This window comes from Musca autumnalis, unplaced genomic scaffold, assembly GCF_047663935.1.
Source record: "Musca autumnalis isolate F117 unplaced genomic scaffold, ASM4766393v1 scaffold_1, whole genome shotgun sequence".
In the NCBI taxonomy this organism is placed as follows: Eukaryota; Metazoa; Arthropoda; class Insecta; order Diptera; family Muscidae; genus Musca; species Musca autumnalis.
In genome coordinates this window covers 173,352,608-173,377,958 of record NW_027411644.1, presented here as the reverse complement: position 1 = coordinate 173,377,958, position 25,351 = coordinate 173,352,608, and the positions used below count along the sequence as shown (strand labels likewise).

The window sequence follows — 25,351 nt, the reverse complement described above, 5'->3', positions numbered from 1 at the left end:
ACTATGCTATGTCAATATATGTTAATAACTTCTGTTCGGATTGACCGATCATTACCAAAATTTGACAGAATATAAGTTAAAGGACGTTCGACACCTCCAAATAATAGTTTGCTAATTCTGAAAAGCGAGTTTTGCAGGACAAGCTCTAAAAGTTTGTAAATTTCTTTGACCTTCAGTACTATGCTAAGTAAATATTTGTTTATAACTTCTGTTCGGTTTGTCCAATCATTACCAAAATTTGACAGAATTTAAGTTAAAGGACGTTAAATATAAAAATGTAAAGAACTTGAAAACATGCTAAGTCGACTTAGCATACTATTGTTTGGAGGCGTCGAATTTCGCTTCTATTCAAAAAATTGTTAAAATGTGATACCTGGAAATGTAGTTATACCCCATATTTTGTGATAGGCAGACTTTGACTACACTAAGTTTGGTATACATCGTACTATATTTTTCTACATAAACTTACGTTTTTCATTCAAAAATACTTCATTTAGATTAATTCCATTAGAAAACTGTGTTTTATACGATCCAAAGCCTAATAAACGTATTCGTAGGGCAACTTCAAAAATATTTCTTTAAAGTTTGCTTTTTAAGAAAGCGTGTAAAATAATGTATCATATCTGCCAATCATCCAATTTTTCAAATATGAAAAAACGAATTATTCTGGGGGGAGATAAGATGTTGAAGGCCTCAAAACATTCTTTGGTCGAGGAATAAATGCCTTATAGATACGCTTTTTTGGCCGATCCTTACATAAAGGGGTAGTAGAAATTGAATTATCCTGGGCTCAAGGATCAAAATACCCAACTTAATGGGGTACTAATTATTATATATTGTTAGATGTAACAGTCAGAGAGTTAAAGAACTCCAATCTCTAAAGGTTTTGCCTATAAAATGCATTGAATTGCCCAATAATTGCTCAATTTATAGGAAAAGTCGACACAAGGACAATATCCGGTTTTTGGCTACCACCAAAGGATTTTTGTTTTCAAACAAACTTCAAATTTATTGAATTTACTACTATTAACTAAAATATTTACAGTTTTGGTTGTAAACTCAACTAAATATATTTTTATTGTCCTTTTTCTTCCAAACTCCTATTTTTTTGAACAAAAAATTTGAAGGCGATTTATAATGTTGGTGTAAACAGTTAATAATTTAAAACAAATTACCATATTTCTGCTAATGAATTAACAGTTGGGATGCCAACAATGTTAAAAAAATGCAGAATTGGCAAACATTTAGAAGTTTAACCATGCTTTTTTGGACCATTCCATTTTGTGTATGGGCACTCCTATTATTTTGAACACAGCTGTATATACCATCGTTAACCTTAAGGCTGAGGGTATAAAAACGACATATTCTTAAAAATTCCTAACATTTCCAAGTTTTCTCCCAAAACAAGTATCCTCCATGATATCACATGCCGATACTGTTTAATTTTCACTATGTAAGCAAGAACGGAATGGACTTTCGTATATAGTTTATTAAGTGGTAATTAATATTGGTCTACAACAAAAATGTCTTTGCTGATTATAGTTTTAGCGCATAGTTGTCGTTCGTTGTTGTTGCTGCTGCTGCCACTTCTCTATATGCTTTTTGTTATATTCTTTGTTGTCTTGCTTTCAGCAAATAATAAAGCATGGCACATTTTTTTATTAATTTATTCATTCTAGAGCAAAAAGTCATTAACTCCATAATTGCGTGAAAAATGGACATCTTTGCCATATTTCCTTTTCTTTCACACACTTATTATTTTTTGTTTTGTTTTTGTTTTTTAACTGTTTGTGCTATATGTTTTTAATAAATAAATTGGTTTGAGCATTAGTTCAGTTGTTGGTGATGTATTAGGAGTAACGATTTCTAATTAAAAAAGAGAGGGCAGTTTTTTTTTCTTCTAGGTGCAAAACTGCATTCTGAAATGAAGGAAGCAAATGTAATTGTTCTCTATAGGGTAAAATGGGAACAAATGTAGTTTAATGACACATATTGGAAAAATTAGAAACGGAAATTAGACGGCTTTTGCTCAGTTTCGAAGACTATTTAACTATGCGTAGGTAATGGGTTTTTAACGTGGCGAATGCCTTCTGTTGGGATTCAACGCTCACACTAATGGGCATATTCAAGATTTGATAAGTAAAGTAAATTACCTGCCATATCTTGCGATGCACTTAACAATAGATACGCATTTTTAAAATGTTGGGAAATTTGTCCCTAATATTAATTAGATTAATTTATGCCTGTGTTAATGCTTCTTTAGAATAGAAAACAATTAGAGTTCATCAATAACATAAATTAATTAATTAAAAATCAAAAAATACTTTCAAAACAAAATCATGGTTTAAAGGATATATTCCTAAACAAAGCTTACATTAATCTAAGATTGCTTAAAATGTATTTTCAGTTGCACGATGTGAAAAAACATATTTTATGACTTGCTTAAAATATCTAACAGGCTCATTACCTTATGGTGAAACAGTTTACAATTATGATATTTCTATAATATATATTAACAAGACTGGGGCAATGAGTAGTGAAAAAAGAACCAGTTTTTAATTACACAACTTAAAGAAAAAACTTCAAAACATACTCCACCAAAAATGTACAAATAATTTTGGGTGAAAGTAAGTTTTGTATTATCCCCTCATACCAATTGCGGATATTATTCGAATGTTCGACACAACTTTCGAAAACGATATCACATTCGAAGAATTGGCAATTGTTTTTCGGGTGTACACAAGCACGTTGTTCTTTTGTTCGTCAAAAGTTTAAAAACGATATCGTTTTCGAACATTTGGCGAATGTTTTTTCTTCACAAGAAAAATTGTTTCGAGAAACATTTTTTACTTTGAAAATTTTTTTGTTTCAAAAAAAAAATTTACGTTGTTTGTAAAAAATTCCCATTTGCTTTTTTCAAATAATTTCGATATAAATGCTACGTATAATATAGACAATAAGTGTTGATAAAGACAACATATGGGCAGGTTGCCAAACACAAGACAACAATGTTTATCAACAGTTACATATGGAGTCGCAAACGGTAAAAACGGAAAAGGTACATAACAGAAACATCAAGAAACTCCACAAAAAATGTTTTTCGCCACTATCGTAAAACTATCGTCAATCATTCGCTAATAATATTATTAACGATATTCGAAATCGAAGGATTTCCTGCCACAAACTGAGCGACGAGTGAATCGTTTTTAATTCATTCTCGTGTGTCGTTCTCGAACAAAATATCCGCAAAACTCTCGAGAAACATTCGAAAACGATATCGTTTTCGATAGCAATGGTATGGGGGGATGTTAGCAACAAAAAAAAATATTTTCATTTCATTTGTATAAACTTCAGAATACGAAATAATTATGCAAAATTTACTTTCATTTAATATGGAAAGCAAATACAACAAAATGGGTATATTATATTGATTGGATGTAAACTATTCAATCGTTAAAAAGGATATTCATAAAAGGATTAATTGTCCTGTGGTAGAATTTTAATATATGACACATAATTTGAATATCCCAAATCTTCCTATACCCATCTTGAATTATGTTATGCCAAAAATAGCAATAATTTGTGACATACAAATAATTTCACACTCATACAAAACAATAGATAGTATGAGAGAATCAAAGTTACAAATACATTTTTATTATCAACAAATAATATTTTATTACTGTCTTAAAATATTATTTTTTTTTTTTTCGTTTTGTTTTCGCTATGAATCAACCGATTTCTTATTTTTAGAAACAACGACTTTTTAGATTGACATGATAAATTTGGTGTGGCAAAGTTTGTAGGAAAACACTCGTTGATTTCTCAGAACTGTTTGCTTAAGTTCTTCCATCCCAACAAATCATAAGAACGCAGTGGTTTATTCTATCATTGTTAAAATGTGGGAAACCAAATCAAACTCTACCAAAAGACACAATTGTATTTTTAAAAGTATATGTAGATTCAGATATCAATAATACACTCTCCAACGGTCGCGGATATCGAATCATCCTTGCCCAAGCGCGCAGGCTAGTGTCTTGTAATATCCTACATTTATATTCATGTTAAGGCTGCTCCATAGATTTGCACCCAACATAGGTATCTGCATACCTATCTCTTTATAGCAAATTTGTCTCCAAGTTCAAGCCTTAGGCCAAAATCGATTCGATTATACCGACTTATTTAATTGGCCCTATACAGAAAATTTTTACATAAGCCGAACTAACCTGGCATTCACAATCGACGGTATAGTCAGACAATAGCAAAAATACAAAACTTTAGCTGTGTTCCAGAACTAAAAAGTTTTTACAATTTTTACGACTTTTACACATTTTACTCGAAAAAGCGTTCCCGTACACAAAAAAGTTGTAAAATGTTCACTTCTCTTTAAACAAAAATGGCGCTGAATGACGCTCTCTTTAAAAACTTTTTACACGACAAATTTGGGCGAGTAAAAAAATAGTAACATGGTTGCCGGCGTGTGATTGGCTGATACGCCGACTTTGACATTTGTTCCAGTTTTTTGACGTATTTTCCATTTTTCCGTTCCCGAACTATTTCAGAAAACTTGTGTGTGAGAACAAATTTTTTGCGGTTCTCTCTTTTACGAGTTTTACCATTAAAAAGTACGGGAACGAAGCTTTTTTCACCAAACATTAAAAAATGGTTTGTATCTTTGCTAATGCCTGTTCAGAATTGTCTGTGTGTAAACATCAGGTAAGAATAGATTTTCAAACACAAGGAGATTCTACTCATTTGACCATCTATTTCTATTTTCCAATTGCAGATACAATGCTATGAGATATCAAGCATCAGTTGGTCACCTTATCCCTTTGGCCTTGCCCTACTGGGTACACCACCAAGAGATTCATATGAATTCATATCTTTACATGACCTAACCAAAACAATCGTTGTGTTCATTGCTGGTAGAGCTCACTGTTTATACAGCGTCCGATGCGACCACAGAAGCCGACTGAGCAACTGCAAGACTGTAACCATAAATACGGAAAATACACATGCAGTCTAATGCGAAATCAATCAATCTCTGGAGAAAGACAAATTTCATGGTCGATTCACACAGACTACCAGTACCACGGCAATCCCACGGCAGCGGGTTTTTTTCGTACCGGATTGACACGAAAACATAGTGTTTCGGCAAGCGGCAGCCAACTCAGCAACAAACCTTTGCTTCTACGTAGACTTCATGCTGTTACAGCAACAACAACCAGTACAACGACTGAGGAGAGGTTTTTACCCTCAGACTTTTAGCATCACAGCAGTCGTTTGTTAATGATACTTCAATAACGAGACTCGGAGGGAAATTCGGTGCACCTATGAAATGCTTCGTTATAAAGACGAAAGGGTATGAGGAGTTTATCAACCTCCATTGACAGAGACTAAACTGTGCTAACGAAAGGATACAACGCCACGGCAACGGGTTCTTTAGTACCGGATTGACCTGAAACCATAGTGTTTCGACCAGTGACTGCCAACTCAGCAACCTATGCTTCTACGTAGGTTTATATGCTGCTACAACAACGACAACAACAAAAGGATAAACGTTATGAAGGTCGCAAATCTCTTACGAGGACAGGACGATAGTGCTCACCATTAGTCTCCTTTAGAAAAGCGAAGTTTCTTCCATCTGTCTCATTTACGAGAGTACTGACCGAAGCCAACGAGATGATAGAAGTCAGGAAGGGCAACGGTGCCAACAATCTCACGGCAGCGGGTCCTTTCGTACCGGATTGATCCGAAACCCATCATTAAACATATTCTTCTACGTAGGTTTCTATGTTGCTACAACAACAACATTAGTCTCCAATTGATATGGTTGGTTCTTGCCAGCATAAAAATTATTTGGTAGAGTGTAGTTGAAGCAACGCAAATACAGTTAGTCAACTTAATTATTGCAAAACCAAAATTATTACAAAATTTAAAATAAAACTCGATTTTATTGGTAGAAATAAATATCATTATTAATATTTCTGTTAACAGTTTATTTTTTACACATGTTTATTAATAAAATAAAATAAAAAAGTAGCTAAATTTCACTAAAAAATTCTTAAAATTAAAAAAAAGGAGAGCAACTCATTATTTGTACAGTCAACTAAAGAATTGCAAAATTCAGAACTTTTTAGTCTTTCAGGGTATTTTTCGAAAAGTTGGTTCTAATATTTCGTATGTCCATCTTGGGCATCAATAACAGCTTGTCAACGTCTCTGAATTTAATAAATAAGTTTCGGAATGTCATATTCCAATGACATTTCTTGCCATTCTTCCTTAATGCATTTTATTTAGTCCCTCCTGTTATTGGGCGACCTATTCCTGACTTTTTTCTTTAGGTGTACCCATGAATTCTCGATGTTGGGTTAATATTTAGGCTTTGGACTGGTGTGTCAATGACTTTGGTGCAGTTGTATAACAACCAAGTCCAACATAAATGCGATTTATTCTTAGGGTCATTGACTTGGTAGTACTCATATTGCAATTTTTTGCATTTTCAGGGTCAACAGGTCTAAATTTCTTGACGGTTTTTGGTTAAATCATTTTTTAAAACATGTAAATAAACCTCCTCTGTCATTGTATCCTTCAAAATCTGGATATCACTAACGTCACTGCATGGTATACAACCCAATACCATAACTGACAGTTTTCCGAACTTTACGGTATGTATTAAATTTTTGTTTTTCATGGCTAAGGGGGTTTCGCAATACTTTTTGAGGCCCATCGTGATGTACAACATAATCAGAAAATACAATGTCATCCCAATACTTAAGATGGCGTGAAAAGTAACAAGTCTAAATAGTTTCTATATATTGTGCTGGGAGGCAATGATTTTACCTAGTCACTCGTGTTGAAGACTTGTTATTATGTAACACTTTTCTGACTTTTCCATGTGACACACCTACTCTAAAATCGTTTTTGATTAGAAAAAGCAGTTTTTTGCTGCTGCTTTAGAGTGTTTCGTCAACTTATTTAATCAGCCTCCTGTCAATTCGTGGATATACTATATTTGGCCTACCATATAACGTCTTTAGTTTGAGACTGCCTCTTATCCCGGTGCGGTATATAATATTGCATACAGTTCTCAGCTTATGATATATGACTTTAGCGATTTCTCTAGCGGATTTACCATTATTATAATTGGAATAGACCAAATGCAGCATATTTTCCGAAATCCGTTTACTTGAGTTTCTCTTTTTCTGAATATACCGTCTATGTTACGCACACAACAATTAATTTATGATCAAAAATTATGGATTTACATGTCCACATACCATAAAAGTCATAAAAATCCTTAATTGCAAAAAATCGCTGGGAAAATCCCACGATTTTATTGCACATTCATTAATTTTGCAATTATTTTGTTGACACCACAAAAACCAGGTACCTATACTTTTTGCCCGTTGTTTTTGTAATTTACGACCAATTTCTGCATTTTTTAGCTTTATGTTGTTATTAACAGGTAAATCAACAGTTATGTACAAAAAATCCAACATTATTGAAAGAATTTCTTGTAGTAATTCCTAATTAAAAATCTAAATTTTTAAAAATTCAACGTTTGCAATAATATAGTTGACTAACTGTATATTCGTTTGTACAATTTTTATCAAAAAATTCTGCAACCTGGACAGGCTGCATCCACTTAATCCACATGCAGGACATCAATTCGGGATCAATAAGAATTGAGGCATGTTCATCGTCCGGATTTTTATTGTTCTAAAACCACTCCTGTTTGCCATGGCCGCTGGCGTTCTTCTGCTGTCATAGATGGGAGTGTACCTTTGCACTACCTGCTCTACTGCATCAGTGTGAATGTTATCCAAGCCTGCCTGATGGGTTCGTTGATCTAGAGGTTCTCGCTTGTACCTTTAGACCTCTCTCCTGATAATAAAAATCTCCCCTTACGTGCCTGGTTGGGGGAAGTCTTCCCACAAGATTGCGGCAGAGATGCTCACGGGGGTAAGCTGGTACTGCATTGACAACATCTTGTTGTGCTAAACTGCCGGTAAAAACTTCGTCTCCTAATAAAGACTGTGCACAGGTCTCATGAGGAGGCACCATGTTGCAGCCCTTAAGCCGACATTGGCTGGCATTTGAATATTGTTCCACTGGGTAGCGCTAAAATTTGCATACTACACTGGCGGCGCATAGCTTACCACAACCGGCCTATTACTTTTGAATTTAGCCGCGCACAAAGTCATATTTCTCAGGTGGAAGAACTGTACTAAGACAGCAATGTAGACTTGGGTTATCCAAAAAAGGATTTTTTGAAGGCTCACCCTCTAATTTTTTTCATTTGATTCAAGAACCTTAAATACAAAAGTTTATGGCACTCGGTAAACGTTAACCCGTGCCCGCTGAGCGATCTTTATTTCCATAATAATTTGTTGATTATCCAACGGAACTCCCTGTTTCCCTCCTACTGTTTTTAGACATAGACTTTTTTATGAAGTGGAATGGTATTATAACTTAGACGATGATAGGACGATCATGACAGACCAAGGCGAACTTGCGAACTTTGGGAATCTCCTCGTCGAGCTATCAGCTTGCTCGGCCCTCGCTGGTCCCCTCTGGCCATGGGCTATGACGGAGTGCCAAAGGTCACGATGAACATTGAAGTCCCCTAGCACCTAGACGGCAACTCTACTTCGGCCGTCCTACAATTTACTGCTACGTCCATACATTCCATGTATGGGTCCCTAGAATCAAACTCCAGCGAGATAGGTCTGTAATGGACAGCTACATAAAATATCGTGTTACGAGCTGATGTTACGCAATGGAAGAAACGTGAGGTATAGATAAATTTCTAGCCCTGCCGCTATAGAGATAGAACAGTATTACCATGACCTGTTACTTGTAATTATTATGGAGAACATCGAGAAGGCAAGGAACTATCAGGAAATACTGTCTTTTGGGATAGGGCGCTTCTACTTCCCGCAGTAAACCTGAATACGGAATATATAGTAAATAGGTGTTCAGTAATATGGAGTATCTGCCTTCACTCTTTGATAGAATCCCTTGTGCCCTCGGAATGTTCGTGTCGTGGGAAATATAATAACATAATTGTTCCACAAACATCTTAGAAGGGAAAAGGGATACTTCTCCGATTCATATTAGCTCAATAATATGGGACCTACTGTTTATTGCCGAATCCGAATGGCGTGTTTAAAAACACCGCTTGTAGAGAAGTTTTACATGGCTTAAATACTCGTGAAATATCGCCTACATTACTTAGGAGTATTTTGCCACTGTTGAAAATTTAACGTTGTCTGGCATGGGAATCGAACCGCAGACCTTCCGAGTGCAAAGCGGGTGTGCATACCACTGCACTATTTCGTGGGAAATAGTTTTGGATAAAATTTCCTTTACCGACCCCTTCGCTGAAAAAAATACAAAAATTTCCTTTAAATCGCAAGTTTTCTTAAGTAGCCGGCCTTCGGCCGGGGGTTTATGACTTTCTCCTATGGACTACGCGAACAAACTTTTTTTAAATCGTAAATTTTTTCCCAACAAAAGAAATACACCGTGGTCATTTTTCCATCATTTTCTGAGGTGGGTCGGTAAAGAAAAGATATGCCATAGTTTTTTATTTATGCATTCCCCCTTGGAGAATGTGCATGGTCGTGCTCAATATAAAAATGTCATTGCAATCGGATGGAGTCCCAGAAGTTGACATCCATAAAATATGCGGACTGTGACCGCACATCATGAACATGCCCAAGTGTAGTGTCTAAACAGGAATTTAAAGGTATACATTTTCGTAAATTAAAAGAACATGGAGGATAACAGCTGACATTGATTTTCTCTATGCACACTTCGGTTTGATCCGTTCTCCAATAAGACAAACAACAACAACCATAGCAAAAATGTAAATTCGTACGTGTGTAAAAAGCTGCCAAAAAAGGAATAAGAACAGGAGGAGGACGACAAGAACAAAAAGTGGAGGAAGAAAAAATGGCACTAGTGGGCAGCGCATATGTCGTCGCCGCTCTGCCGCCGCTTACTTGTGTACACAAAAACATTTTTATTGATTTTTTCGCTTGCAATAAACATAAGAAAATAAAGCAAACAAAATATTGGTCACAATCGCTGCTCGATATACACAGCTAATTACAGATATTGTATATAGTGTTTATTTTAATAAAAACTATTAATTATTTTTATTATTCCAAACTGTTTTTCATTTTTTCCATTTACAGGCTGCATATCTTTGCGTGTGTATGTATATTTGAAGATGGGATAAGAAGAACAATGAATACCACCTACATAAGCCAAGACCGTGTCATATGTACAAAAAATGCAACACATACCTTAAATTAGTTGAACGCGTAGGTCTCAACTCCATCCACTAAAAAAGTGTAGTTTATTCCGTCCGTTGCGCTGTTATTTTCGTTGTTTTTGTTTTGGGATTGTGTAAAATTCTTATTGTTTATTTTGTGAAACACTTGAAAAAATACACTACTCTCCGAGTTTGATTAATGATAAACATTTTACCCATTACCCCTCCCTTGCTAGACGATGAAGTTGGTGGTGGATATTGTCACCCTTTTTTAAGAAGGAAACATGATAACTTTTTATCAGCAGTAGAAATTCACAGATTATTCACACATTTTTTTCACAATTACTTCGATTTTTGGTAATAACTTTTTTAAAAAATTCACTTTCTTTTTAGTACAACTTCAATTCCTGTTAGAAAATTCTAATGTAAATTTGGTACAATTATTTTCTTTTCATTCTTCCTTTGCCAAAAAGAAGAATTGTGTGTATGGCACTGTAATAATTCTAATAAGAAGGTTCACAATCCGTCCGACCGTCTTTCAAGGTGTTTACCGAATGAAATTTGACAGAAGACTCGATTAGTCGCTTTTGCTTTGAAAAGTCTAAAAATCGAAGTCGACTTTTGATTTTGAGTATAGAGAAAATCGAAAAGTCGACTTTCGATTTTCCTACACACGATTTTTTATATGACAGTAGGTCTGGTCGATAACTCAAAACTTTGCACAAATTTGTACAAACTTTTAAGCTGGCCACTCACCTATCTCTAAAGCTACACGCTGAAACTTTCATACGAAACTTTCCTATTATTTTGCCGTTTAGTCCCAGTCCACACTAGAGAGATTTCATTGAAAAAATGCATGAAATTATGCGTCTCTAGATCGACCTCCATAGTAGAGTAAAATCATAAAACTGCTGTAGTGAGAAATTCGATTTAAGAACACCTAATTTCATGAATTTTTTTAATGAAATTCACGCTAGTTTGGACCGGGGCTTATAGATCGAGTTCCATACTCTTATCTCTTATGTTACACGCTGAAACTTTCATACGAAACTTTCCCATTATTTTGGCGTTCCTAGGTCGAATTCCCCATTACACTAATTTCATAAAACTACTTTTGTATGGAACTCGATCTATGAACGCCAAAATAATGGGAAAGTTTCGTATGAAAGTTTTAGCGTGTAACATAAGAGTATGTTACACGCTAAAACTTTCATACGAACTTTCCCATTATTTTGGCGTTCTTAGGTCGAGTTCCCCATTACAGTAAGTGCGTTTTCAGACGATAAGGTTTGACTGCTCAAAAACGTGGTTTCCGTTTTGACTCTCATTCGTAATTTCCACATCTAGTGTTGCGTTTTTGAAGTCATTTTATACAAGCGTACTTTTTGAACAAAAAGAAGTACGGTTTTACATAAATGTACCAAAAATATTTATGTGTGTATTGTATTTTAACATTTTAAAATAGAGTAATTCTTGTAAATTCCACAAAATCAGGAAAAACGAATGGGTTAAAATTGTTAATAACGAATACCGTAATAATTGTTAACACCTGAGGGTAAGAAGATTCCTGCGTTACCGGCGTAAAATTCATACATTTTTTTATTTCAAAACATTTTACATAATTTCAATCACGATAAAATAAAAAATAAATTTTACAAAATCATAACATGTAAATGAACAAATTTTTTACAAAAATTTATTTCATTAACTAATTTATTAAAAAAGTACTTATGTACGTTTCCGTAACTTAATTCCACATTTTGTTTCAACACTGGCACAATTTGCGAATGAGAACCAAAACGCATGGTTTAATAAGAAAGGTTAGCCAAAGCTTTATGTCAATTTAAATTTTTTCATTCGAGTATTCCTAAAACTTCAAAACAATATACACAAACTGTGTGTGTGTGTGTGTGGTGTTTGAATAATATGTCAAACAATTTTAAAAACAATCGAATTCAATGATTATTAAAATTATTTTTGGAACATTTGTATGGAAATAATTCGTCAGGTTATCATTGAAACAAACATTTTATCATATCCACAACTTGTTTATGCGGAGAAACATTGGTCCTTCATTCATTTTTCGCGATTTTTATAAAATGCTCAAAATTGGTGTTGTAAACAAACCCACTTGTTGCTTAATTTTGAAGTTTTAGGAATTCAGGAAAAACAAGGGTTCTATAGATTTTTTTCATTTAAATCTACCTCTATACTTATACCATGCCAAAACGGACAACGCGTTTTTGAGCAGTCAAACCGTATCGTCTGAAAACGCACTAATTTCATCAAATTACTTTTGTATGGAACTCGATCTATGAACGCCAAAATAATGGGAAACATGGTTTAATAAGAAAGGTTAGCCAAAGCTTTATGTCAATTTAAATTTTTTCATTCGAGTATTCCTAAAACTTCAAAACAATATACACAAACTGTGTGTGTGTGTGTGGTGTTTGAATAATATGTCAAACAATTTTAAAAACAATCGAATTCAATGATTATTAAAATTATTTTTGGAACATTTGTATGGAAATAATTCGTCAGGTTATCATTGAAACAAACATTTTATCATATCCACAACTTGTTTATGCGGAGAAACATTGGTCCTTCATTCATTTTTCGCGATTTTTATAAAATGCTCAAAATTGGTGTTGTAAACAAACCCACTTGTTGCTTAATTTTGAAGTTTTAGGAATTCAGGAAAAACAAGGGTTCTATAGATTTTTTTCATTTAAATCTACCTCTATACTTATACCATGATGGGAAAGTTTCGTATGAAAGTTTTAGCGTGTAACATAAGAGTTACCCCCCGTTTACACATGCAAGTGACAGTTCGAAAAATACCAATACACTCACACATATTCACTGCCACACCACTAACGACCTCACTGCCGACAAAATTTCCATGTCAGTAATCAATGTAAGTGCTTTGAAAGTAACTTCAATTTTTTCCGAACGTTTACACATGCAAGTGTCAGTTCGAAAAAATTGAAGTTTCGACTATAATATGTACCCAGCAAACACAATGTCGGACGTCCGACACGTCTGCTCAAAGTCGGAAGTTTTTTCCGACACGTCTGACCGAATTCGGTCCGAACTCTGTCCGATTAGTCTGACGAACTTTTTCCCTCTCTCTCTCTCTCTCTCTGAGGGATTTTTCTTATTTTTTCTCTTGTGCTGCTTTGGCTATATTCATTGTAAATAAGCAGAGAGAAAAGAATTGTACATGTTGCGCTCGCACATGTTGGGCAAATTGTGTGTATTTCTTGATGTGCCGATGAAGTGCGAACGAAAAAATGAGTGCTCGGGTTTTAATTTCTGTGACGAGAACAAATTTGGTTTATTTTTGTTATGCGTGTTGATGCATGATAGTGTTTAAAGATCATTCATAGTGAACCGTTGTATACACATTTGTTTATTTTTATAAAGTTAATGAAAGTAAATATTTTTTCGTCAAACTTCAACGCTATTTCGTGGAAAGTCATATGTTTTATAAATATTGCCAAAGTTAAGTTTCTTTATACTTTCATGTATATCAACTTTTGTATGTGAAGACATGTATTTTTTCATATATTAATAAAATGGTTTTACATATTTCACAGATCCTGTTGATAAATTTGTTGTTCCCACTGCTGGTGGGGACGTACGGATTTAAGAAAACCACTGGGTTTCGAATATCAATTCCGTTAGGTCAAATAAGTCCTCATAGAGAAGGTTAACCTTGCAAAAATCTATAATATAAACAGGCTATAAGATGATATTAAAACCCTTCATATGTTTATAGTAGGTGAACAAACATTTAAATTTAAGGATTTTAAGTTTTCATGAATTAACTGTGTACATTTTACACTTTTAAATAATAAAAACAAATTCTGTGCGAACGGCGGTAAATAAATCAGAAATTCATACAATAGTTCATCAGACTTCGGACCGTATTCGGTCCGAAAGTCGTCCAAAACTTCCGAATTTCATAAGATTTTTCTTCCGAATTCGGACCGATATCTGTCCGAACGTCGGTTAATAAATCAGAAATTCATACGACAGTTCATCAGAATTCGGACCGAATTCGATCCGAAAGTCTGCAAAAACTTCCGATTTTCATCCGAATTTCGGTCAGAGAACACGTCAACCACGCCATATGACTTTCGGTCAGAGTTCGGACCGAATTCGCATCCGAACTCGGATGTTTTTTCCGACTTTCGGATCGAATTCGGTCCGAATTCGGATGTTTATTCCGATTTTGGTTTGCTGGGTATACACAACTGTCTGCAAGTTACTTGCATGTGTAATCCTTGGGTTAGAGTATCAGTCTGCCCGACAGCATTTGTGGTAGTATGTGTAAATTTTCGAAAATTTGAGAATGAATGTATGTGTGACTTTTTCAAGCCTGATGAAAATCAAAACTGTTTTGAATTCAAAATGAACCCAATCAGTCTGGGTGAATTGTGTTTATTTTCAAATTGTCAATAAACAATTTTGAAAAACAGAAAATAATGTTGGTGTTGGAACACAATAAACGTAGAATTCACTCATTTTTGGAGGAGAAATTCAGGATTTTTAGACTTGACTGATGGTTCGTGCTACACACTTGTCAGTCACACATACAGACTCATAAATGAGTGGGGGCCTTTACAAATTGCTGTTCGATAACAAACATGTTCAGTGAACGAGAAATGAGAAGTAGTTGCAAGTACTCGCAAGAACTTGCAAATACTTTTTACTTGCGAAGTTATCGAACAGACCTAGTTTTGCAATCACACCCTCTGTAGACAACAATAGGTCTGTTCGATAACCCAAAAATTTGTACAAACTTTTACAAAATGCAATAAAAATGGCCAAAAATTCATGAAAAATCTACTAAATCTACTAAATGTTTAGATGTTTTTTGTAATGATGTCATTGAACATTCTACTTTTTTTGAATAATAGATACATGCAGGTTTTGGAACAGAGAAATTAAAGTAGTTCCACATACTACTACTTTTTTTGAATAATAGTTACATGCAGGTTTTGGAACAGAGAAATTAAAGTAGTTCCACATAGTCGATGGTCAGACTAGCAAGGTTTCTTGAAACCAATTTCGGTAAAGTTTCTTTTCAAGTTTCGTTAGTGTCCACACACGTTAACGTGAAATTTTTGTGTGTCCTCTTTATTTTACCATTCCGTTTGTTGTGTTTCTCATACCAATAAAAACAAAAAAAGACATAAATAAACCAAAAAACAACATAAAATAATTAACATTAATAATTAAATTAATATTAATAGTTAAATTTTCACTATTTCATTAATTAAATGTTTTTATTAAATCTTTTTATGTTTGTTTTGTTGTTAACGTTTGCTTGAGAAAATAAAAATGAAAGAAAATGGAAGAAATAATCTTGCAACGAAAAACAAGAAGAGGCAACATAACAAACACAGAAAACCATGTACATGGGTTTCACTGCTTCATACCCCTCGCCTATAAACTTGACGTCGCCATGTTGAAATCGTGCTAGTCTGACCATCGACATACCTACACATTTTCCAAAATGTACGGGAACGGAGAAATGACAGAAACGTAAAAAAAATGGCGTGTTAGCCAATAAGAAGCTACTATTTTTTACTACGATAGCATTTTTTCCTTTATGTTATCGGAAAAAATAGTAAAAATTAGTAGATTCTTGCAGTTTTGGAACAGACCAAAAACCACAATAGCTGTTCGAATGTGAAAAGTCAAATCCCTTTAGTCGGTGTTTAGACACACAAATTTCTCGGGAAAGTAAATTGAGCCTTTTCTTAAAAATTACGAGCTGTATCGTGATTTCAACAGACATATTTTTATGCTGATTCTTACAGTTCTGGAACAAACCAAATGTAAACATTCACAAATAGAAACCCAGTGTGCTCCCCCACGAACTTTTTGCTGCCCATCTCTGCTTTAGCCAGATCAAACGAATAAACAACAAAGATGATGATGATTTTCTTCTCTTCTGTTATCATCTATTATTCATTCATACGGCAGCTTTCCTCTGGACATGATGGCTTTGTTTATTGTCGGTCGTCATTGTCAGTTTAGTTTATTGTATTTCGCAGTTTCAATTTTATTCATTGCGATTCTTATCTCCAGCTCCAGTGGGGAAACCTATCACTATGAGACAAAAGAAATTGAGGTTCCAGTCGATCATTTCAATTTTGCTGTGAATTCAACCTTTAAACTACGATATTTAATCAATGATAGCTATGTGGATAAACAGAGTGATCGGAGTCCATTGTTTTTCTATACGGGCAATGAAGGTGACATTGAAACGTTTGCCCAAAATACTGGATTTATGTGGGAATTAGCCCAGAAATATCGTGCCTGTGTGGTGTTTGCTGAGCATCGTTATTATGGAAAATCAATGCCCTTTGGTAATGCTACCTTTAATCTGACGCAGAATTATGGATACTTGAGTGTGGAACAAGCACTGGAAGATTACGCCTGGCTTATTGCCAGTATGCAGGAGAAAAATAAGAACTATGGTCCAGTTATTGCTTTTGGTGGATCTTATGGTGGTATGCTGTCCGCCTGGTTTCGCATGAAATATCCCCACTTGGTTTACGGTGCTTTGGCTGCATCGGCTCCAGTGCGTCAGTTTGATGGCTTAACGTCATGTGATATCTTTACGAAAATTACCACATCCATATTTGCAACATCATTTAATAATCGTTCTTGTGCTGATAACATACGAAAATCATGGGAGTTGTTTAAACAATTGTGGGGATCGGATGATGGCAAAAAGAAATTGAATGCGGCCTTTAAATTTTGTGATCCCATTAAGGCGGAGGGAGATCTTAACAAATTCTTTGACTATCTGGAGGATGTGTATGGTAATTTGGCCATGGCCAATTATCCCTATGCTAACGATTTCCTAAGTCCATTGCCACCATATCCAGTAAGACAATTCTGTTCATATCTACAATCACCGGCGAGTGGAGACACGCTTTTGGAGGGTATGCAGCAGGCCATAAATGTTTATTTTAATTTCACGGGATCAGCAAAATGTTTAGATTATAGATCCGCCTATGATCCCAGTTCGATTGGTGGTGATGCTTGGGATATACAGACGTGTAATCAAATGGTTATGCCCATGTGTTCTACGTCCGAGACAATGTTTCGTCCCAAGGAATGGAACTTTAAAGAATACTCGGATAAATGTATGGACAAATATCATATAAAACCGAAGCTGAATGATATCACTGTCCGCTACGGAGGTAAGAATGTACGAGAAATGTCGAATATTATATTCAGTAATGGTCTCTTGGATCCCTGGAGTGGTGGTGGTATTTTGCAAACTGATAATCCAACTGTACATGTTATTATAATCCCGGAAGGTGCCCATCATTTGGATTTGCGTGCAAAACATCCCAAAGATCCGAATTCCGTGTTACAGGCCCGTGAACGTGAAACGGCCATAATTGGAAAATGGATTAACGATTTTCATTGGTAAAGAAGATGTGTTTTTTCATGTCTTATGAGCATCCAAAGCAGCATAGCTTTTAAGTCTGTTTTTGACTGTTTGATCAAAATTTAGTAAGTAGATCTATTGGAAAGCATATACTCGAGTTTGTAAAGATTGAACAAATAGGAATAGAAGAGTAAGCTCTCAGAGCCCGAAATGAACAAATAAAATGATCAAATAAAGTTATTAATAATTTCCAATTTTACTGTGTTCTGTTTTGTTGACGCCACTGTCATCGCATTTTGAAGTTAGAGGTCTAAGTCCTACAATAATCTGCATTCCTTACAGAGTGAGAGAAGGGAAATGGTTGTTCAATCGACTTAGAACCACCCCGAGCTAATTCATCTGCTAAATAGTTTCCCATTATATTACTATGTCCAGAAATCCATCATGTTTTTCTTCATTCAAGGATAGCTCTCGAATTCATGGTCCATGACATCAGATTCTTTAGGGCTACTTGTCTATCGACATATGTACATAAATAATCACGGGTTCTGTTAAACTGTTTTTACGTCCTCTACACAACTCTGCTTAAAAACCCTCCTTCATATTGGATCACGTCACTTGGCAACTTGTCGTTTATCTTGGGTCAGACCATCTCCCCATAATTGTCTCTATCAGTAGACCACCCGATTTCATCACCTCTGAACGCCACACTTTCATCAATCATTGGAAAGATACAATTATCTTTTCAGAGAGTTCACCAAACACCGCTTCAGAGGTCTGCCAACCCTTCTGATGTTCTGGTAGCAGAAAGAACATTCTGAGACAGCATCACTGCTGCAGCCGGGAGTAGAGTATCTCACTAATGTTCTCAACCTGTCACAAGCCTCGCACATCCTTCCCGAAGTCTGGAAAATTGGCAGGGTGGTCCCGCTGGGATGGCATGGATGCCAGCAAAGACCCTTGATGCCTTAGACTTCTCCAGCGCCATAAATAGCTATCCAGTTGTCGATCATCCACATGAATTCATTAAGCAGCACAGCACCACAATGAATTCAGGAACAAGAAGTCTAAGACCCGTAGAATAAAACAGGGAGTTCCCAAAGGTGGGGTGATATTAATTTATATTTACATGTTGCGATATCTCCGGAACTATTTAACCTTTACCTCTCCTGTATTCCACCGCCTCCATACTTATGCGGATGATTACACGACACCTTTTCAACTGCCCTACAAAAGCTACTCAACTATCTCCAGTAGCTTTAAGGTTACATTCCATCGAAGTAGCCACATTACTAGAACTGGAATTAGACCAGATTAAGCAGAAAAACGAACTCACAATCACAAAAAAAATTGTAACGTGATTTCAAGATCCAGCAACCTTTCCATCGTATTTAATAGAATAGTCTTTAGGTAATGTGTGGCTGGATTTCCCATGGAAAAACGATAAACACAGACAGGCCTAAAAAATCTGTGTCAGTATTTTTAACACCGTCTCTGCGATTTATAAAGCTAAAAGTTGTTAATCGTCCATTGAAGTCTTGGGAGGCTAGCTAGTCTATCTATCTGCTGTTCATCCTCTTGACAACTAAGATTTTACTACATCGAGGCGCCAAGAATGAACCCCTCCTCATCCTCCTAAACATTTCAATGCTGAACCAGGATTATCTAAAGAAATAAATAAAAACAAATAACTTACATCTTAAAAAGTATAGTAGAAAGTTGTATTTTGTCACATTCTTACACAATTTGTTTACTTCTTCTTATCCTTAATAGTATATTTATCATAAGACTTAGTGGGATCATATGGTTCCCAACGACTTGCTGGGAAAATGTGTTTATTTCTTTCGTACCATTGACGCAGCAGTACTTTACCAGCATGAGATTCTTCTTTTTCCACCGAGGCATCACTTATCAGCCGCACATCATCGTGTACATCGAATTGAAATAGGGGACCAGATTTTCCTCTGGCCTTTGTGACAATGAAATCATAGAATGTATAATGGTGAGGTAATATTAAATCTTCTTTGACATACATAAGCTGATCGGCCATAACTGTCTTTAATTCATTGAATTCCTTGCGCAAAACTTCCAAGCATTTTTGTAAAAATTGATAAATGGAATTGCCTTTTTTCATAACAACACTACGACGATGGCCAGAACCATCCCAGTAACTGAAGGTTATGGTAATTTCTTGATCTTTCAGTGCGGCCTGTTGCATTACCCATTCTTGGCGTAATTGTTCTCTCAGGCGATTTTCTTCTTCCTCACGGTCACGATCTGGCAGGAAACTGGTATCAACATCTGGATTTTTACATATTCTCTTTTTGGGTACAGTTTTTAAATCTTCCGGTTTCAAGTCTGTCCACTTTTTCTTTTCTGCCTTGGATTTTTCAAGCTTAATTTCTTCTTCTTTGTCCTCTTCTCCGTCACCATCATCCTCCTCCTCCTCATCATCATTAAAGCTAAATGACAAAGTTTTAATTTGTTTCTTCTGTTTGTTTTTCTCGGCCTGTATGGCCTCCAAAGCCCGCTGCTTTTCCCTTTCCTTTTCGTCGATTTTTTGTGCCAATTTCTTTTCTCGCTCTCGAACAATGTCCTCTTGCTTGGCTTTCATCTCATCCAAGGTGACCAAACCAATTGTCGAGGTTTTGAGTTGCTGTTCCACTGCATCATAATGGGTAGCGAATTTATTTTCAATCTTGTCCAGCTTCAATTCCTCTTCGATTTTCTTTTTACGAAATTCAATTTCTTGTTGTTGTATTTCACGTTTCTTCATTAGCTGGGCAGCACGCCCAGCTTCACTTGCTGCTCCCTTATAGTGGGCCATAGTTCCACGGATGAATTGCGTCCGGTAATTTGAGAAACCTTTGCAAATGTTTTGTTTCTAGAAAAAAACTGCGGAGCTTGGTGTTGTTTACTTGGTGTTAATTCACAATAGTACACTGTGGAAACAGCTGATAAAGAAATGGTTGCCAACCCAAATAGATGACTTTTAAAGGTAGATTTAGACGCATGGGACTATAATAAGGTACAGCGCATGGTGGAATAAGAAGGTGTTACATCAAAGCCCTGTTCCTTTACGTTCAAGAATCTTCAAGTTTTACAACTTTTTACTCGAAAAGCGTTCCTTTACTTCAGACACAATGTAATTCATATGGGAGCAGTTTTCAACTTTTACTACTTTTGCCGGTTTTACCATTTTCAGAAGTAAAGGAACAGACCACAAATCATGTCAAACGTCAAATTTGCTCACAATAACGCATTACTGTGAATTGCTTGTTTACATTTTGTATGTGATTTTATTCACAATTACGCATTTTGACAATTGGTATGAAGATCAGATGTTTTTGGCGTTACACCTTATTATTCCTCTTAGACGTGACCATGGTGGAATAAGAAGGTGTTACATCAAATCATACCAAACGTCAAATTTGGTCACAATAATGAATATGCCTTAAAGATTAATATAATGAAGACGAAGTATATGATTATAAGTAGAAGAAATATCGAATCCAACATTCCCTTATGCATTAATGGAACTCAAATAGAAAGAGTCTCCAAATTCAAATACCTCGGAGTGCAAATTAATGACCACTGGGACATATGAAAGGAAATAAAATGCCGAATTGAAATGGCAAGAAACTCTTTTTTTAAATATAGAAAAATACTAACGAGCCATGACATAACCATGGAAACTAAAAAAACGATTTGTTAAATGCTACATTTGGTCCGTTTTATTATACTCGGCAGAAACATGGACGCTAAAAGCAGCAGACGAAAGAAGACTGCACTCGTTTGAGGTTTGGATATACCGACGGATCTTAAAGATATCCTGGACAGATCACATCTCAAATAATGAAGTACTGAGACGAATGAACACCGAAAGTCAAATGATCAGATTGATAAAAACGAGAAAAACTGCTTATTTGGGACACCTTATGAGAAATAGCAAATATAATCTCCTCCAAGCAATCATAAGAACCAAAATAGAAGGACGTCGACCAAGAGGGAGACGAGAAATAACATGGATCAAAAACATTCTGGAATGGACAGGACACCAAGATGAAATAAGCCTTTTAAGCGCCGCCAGAAACAGAGAACTAGCTATTATAGAATGAAATTTTTAATTTTATAACATATAACCAAATAACTCTGTAATAATTAACATTGTATGATCGCTTATATCCGAATACGGATTTGCAAATAAAGAAGAAAGAAGAATGAATTTTGACAACTAGTGTGATAACCAGCTGTTTTTGCCGCTGTACCTGTGCCATGGACGTGACATAACCATAAAGCCATATCAATCAGTTGATTCAACCAAACCAATGGAAATCAATGTATTCGATTAGTAGTAACATAACATATGCTCTGTTCCAGAACCTGCAAGAAGCTACTATTTTTTACTACGACAACATTTTTTCCTTTATGTTATCGGAAAAAATAGTAAAAATTAGTAGATTCTTGCAGTTCTGGAACAAACCAATAATGTCATAGCCATAACCATAAGAAAACAATTGGGTTTTGGTTTTCTATGTTTATGGCGTTATGGCTGTGTCACGTCTAATTCTACCTTAAGCGCTCGGCACATACGATTCGTTGAGCGTCGCGGTACAACAACCATATGAAAAAAGTGAAAGTGATGCCATGTTTTTTGAAAAACAACAATGTGGCTGACGCATTAAAGTTAAACATAATTTAACATTTTGGGACAACGCGTGTCCCAACGTGTCACTAAATGGACCGTATGTGCCGAGGGCTTTACCCTGCGTTTACACATGACAGGACAATTGGGTTCATGTATTGATTGTCAAAATCCCAAAACTTGCCTGTGTGACGTAGGCGCCCAGACAACTGCAAAAACAGTTGTAAAATTATTAATGAAAATCATCGATTTAATTTTGTTTTCCGTTCACACATTTTGTTTTTGTACATATTCTTTTGTTTTCAGCACATTTGAATTATCATCTCACTTCTTTTCATGATGAAATAATAAGGTGGCGTAAAACGTCCAGCTGATTGGTTTCAATCTGTCAAATTCTTTGTTATTGTGAATAAATTGTATGAAAACGTAAACATACATTTTGACATATTGAAGAATTTTCCGCCAAAAATGAGTTGTTGTTGTGCTACTTACGTGGCCTCATGGTAGAACAAGAAAAGGTAGCAGCAATACCCAGCTGACTGAACTGGGTTGTAGTGTTAGTGTCAAATTCCATTCGACATTTTATGTATTTATTTCTATGTTCGATGTATATTAGGGATATATATTTTTGAAGAAAAAATTTATTCATCAGAAAAAAAAACTATTTCCCATAAAGACGGCTTCATATCATTGACATGTAACCTCCTCCAGGTCCGAACGACATGCCGCACACTAAAACACCGCTTATAGAGGCGGTACAATATTTGTTAATATGTGTGGTATTTTCTTAAACTTGAAAAGAATGAAGCCCTAATAAACATGTGCTTTTTTGTTTTCAAAAGCAAATGATTGAAACATCTTCTCTTTTTTCAATGAATTACCAGCGACCCGAAACATTTTTGCAAGTATTCTACTTTCTGCGATAAAATATGCATTTAGTGGAATGATATGGAAACATTCAAATTGAAAATCTAACGAGTTTTCATTCATGTTTTCGAAAATATTCAATCAAATGTGAAAAATTATTGGTTTTTTAAATTCCAATAATTTATAGACATTTCCTTGTTTTGTTTACATTTACGTTGACACTAAGGTTTACAAACAAAAACAAATTCCTTTGTGGTTGTTGTTCGAGTTGTATTTGTTGTAGTATTAACTTTACCTTGTATTTGTTCTACCATGACGTGGCCTGTTAAATAGATCTTGCTTCTTTTCCATAAAAATGTCAAAAATTTGTTAAACAACTGTCTGTGAAAAAATGATGGACAGCTGAGAGACAGCCGACAAATGTATGTATGTGCTAGTAAATCAGAGTTGTATTTGAAAACAAACTGTCTGGTGTAAACGCCTAGTTAGAGGTAGTTTACACTATCTATCAATATCATATGACACGAAATAAAAACATTCCATATTTACCCACGGAGGCAATGTGGAGACGTAGTTTTTTAAATTTGTCCCGGTGTGGACGCACAGAGTAAAAGGCGTAAGGAAAATCTCCAATATTACACATATTAGCGAATATATAACGATGGAAAATTTCATGTCATATGACATTTACATATAGTGTATACTACCCCTTAATAACGTGCATGAGTCTATCTATCAATGTCATATATGCTGAAATTTTCCATCGTTGAGGCCTGGGTACATAAGCTGCTTTGCCTGGTTGCCTTGCTTTCCTGCTTCATTTTTGACATAATAAAAATAATTCTAAGTTTACATTTACGAAATCCACTCGATTTCAACTGTCAATTCCATAGATCAAACATCAAATAAAATCTCATCTGAAATCCATTGGATTTCATTTGACGTTCCCGGTCCACACTAGCGTGAATTTCATTAAAAAAATTCATGAAATTAGGTGTTCTTAAATAGAATACCCCACTACAGCAATTTTATGATTTTACTCTACTATGGACGTCGATCTAGAGACGCATAATTTCATATCAAAATTTCAGTGAAATTACTGTAGTGTGGCCCGGGACATATGGATTTGATAGTTGAAATCGAGTGGATTTCGCAAATGTAAACACACAACAAAAACATTGTTCCACAACATCCCATACGGGACAAGGGAGACTTCTCTCATATCAATGAGTGCACCCCGATTCATATTTAGCTCAATGATATGGGACCTACTGTTTATCGCCGAGTCCGAACGGCGTGTCTTAAGACACCACTTATGGAGAAGTTTTTCAAGGCTGAAATACTCAGGAAATGTCGCCAACATTACTGAGGGGTATTTTGCCACCGTTGAAAAATTGTTGATGTTGCATGGCCGGGGAATCGAACCCCCGACCTTCTGTGTGCAAGGCGGGCGTGCATACCACTGCACCACGGTGGCACCCTCGCAAATGTAAACCAAGCATTAAATAATAAAGGAGGCCGAGCAAATTTCGAACTGGGTTGCCCTTTCCTTTTTTATTCTTTTATCAGAAGCAAGCAAGGCAACCAGGCAAGGTGGTCCCACTACGGAAGCCAGGCAAGGATGCCAGCAAAAGTGAATCGTACAGACCGATTTCGCTTTTTTCGCCCGTAGCAAAGACACTTGAGGCCTTGATCCTCCCCAGTATCAGAAATAGCTATCAAGTTGCCGATCATCAACATGGATTCCGTAAGCAGCACAGCACGACAACAGCGCTGCACGCCATTACCACATATATCTGTAAAGGACTCAACCAGAGACGGCCGTGCGATAGAACAGTGATGGTGGCGCTTGACTTATCAAAAGCCTTTGATACAGTCAGGCACTCCACGCTGTTTGAGGACATTGAGCAGACAACCCTCCGGCCAAGCTTGAAACGTTGGATAATCAACTATATATGTGGACGCCAGTCGTACGTGGAATTCAGGAATAAGAAGTCCAAACCCCGTAGAGTGAAACAGGGAGTTCCCCAAGGTGGGGTGATATCTCCGGAACTGTTTAACCTCTACCTCTCCTGTATTCCACCCCCTCCAGACGGCATTGAGATCGTGACGTATGCGGATGATTGCACGATCT

The 25,351-nt window shown here is 35.8% G+C and overlaps 3 protein-coding genes across 5 annotated transcripts in view; 1 reads left to right on the top strand and 2 right to left on the bottom strand.

Moving 5' to 3' along the window:
• Nucleotides 1-10,860, bottom strand: part of Apc2 (Adenomatous polyposis coli 2) — a 75,020-nt gene extending 64,160 nt beyond the window's left edge. The window contains exon 1 of the mRNA XM_073958978.1: nucleotides 10,317-10,860. The gene's annotated coding sequence lies outside the window, so the exon portion shown is untranslated. The remainder of the gene's footprint in view (nucleotides 1-10,316) is intronic.
• Nucleotides 10,861-15,768: 4,908 nt separating this feature from the next.
• Nucleotides 15,769-17,959, top strand: LOC141388744 (lysosomal Pro-X carboxypeptidase). 3 transcript variants are annotated; one of them, XM_073958974.1, is made up of 2 exons: nucleotides 15,769-15,838; nucleotides 16,117-17,959. In XM_073958974.1, the coding sequence occupies exon 2, from the start codon at nucleotides 16,296-16,298 to the stop codon at nucleotides 17,745-17,747; it is 1,452 nt and encodes a 483-aa protein (XP_073815075.1). In that variant the 5' UTR covers nucleotides 15,769-15,838; nucleotides 16,117-16,295; the 3' UTR covers nucleotides 17,748-17,959. The 3 variants fall into 3 exon arrangements, with proteins under 3 accessions (XP_073815075.1, XP_073815073.1, XP_073815074.1); XM_073958972.1 differs by having other exon boundaries at nucleotides 15,769-16,039; nucleotides 16,091-17,959; XM_073958973.1 differs by having other exon boundaries at nucleotides 15,775-16,039.
• A 1,438-nt stretch (nucleotides 17,960-19,397) lies between these two features.
• Nucleotides 19,398-25,351, bottom strand: part of LOC141388746 (protein FAM50 homolog) — a 157,865-nt gene continuing 151,911 nt past the window's right edge. The window contains exon 2 of the mRNA XM_073958975.1: nucleotides 19,398-20,580. Coding sequence (XP_073815076.1) covers nucleotides 19,456-20,532 — 1,077 coding nt within the window. The 5' untranslated portion in view covers nucleotides 20,533-20,580 and the 3' untranslated portion in view covers nucleotides 19,398-19,455. The remainder of the gene's footprint in view (nucleotides 20,581-25,351) is intronic.

What these genes read in the sequence shown, in the direction of transcription:
- LOC141388744 (XM_073958974.1), top strand. Translation starts at nt 16,296, where the DNA reads ATGATGGCTTTGTTTATTGTCGGTCGTCATTGTCAGTTTAGTTTATTG.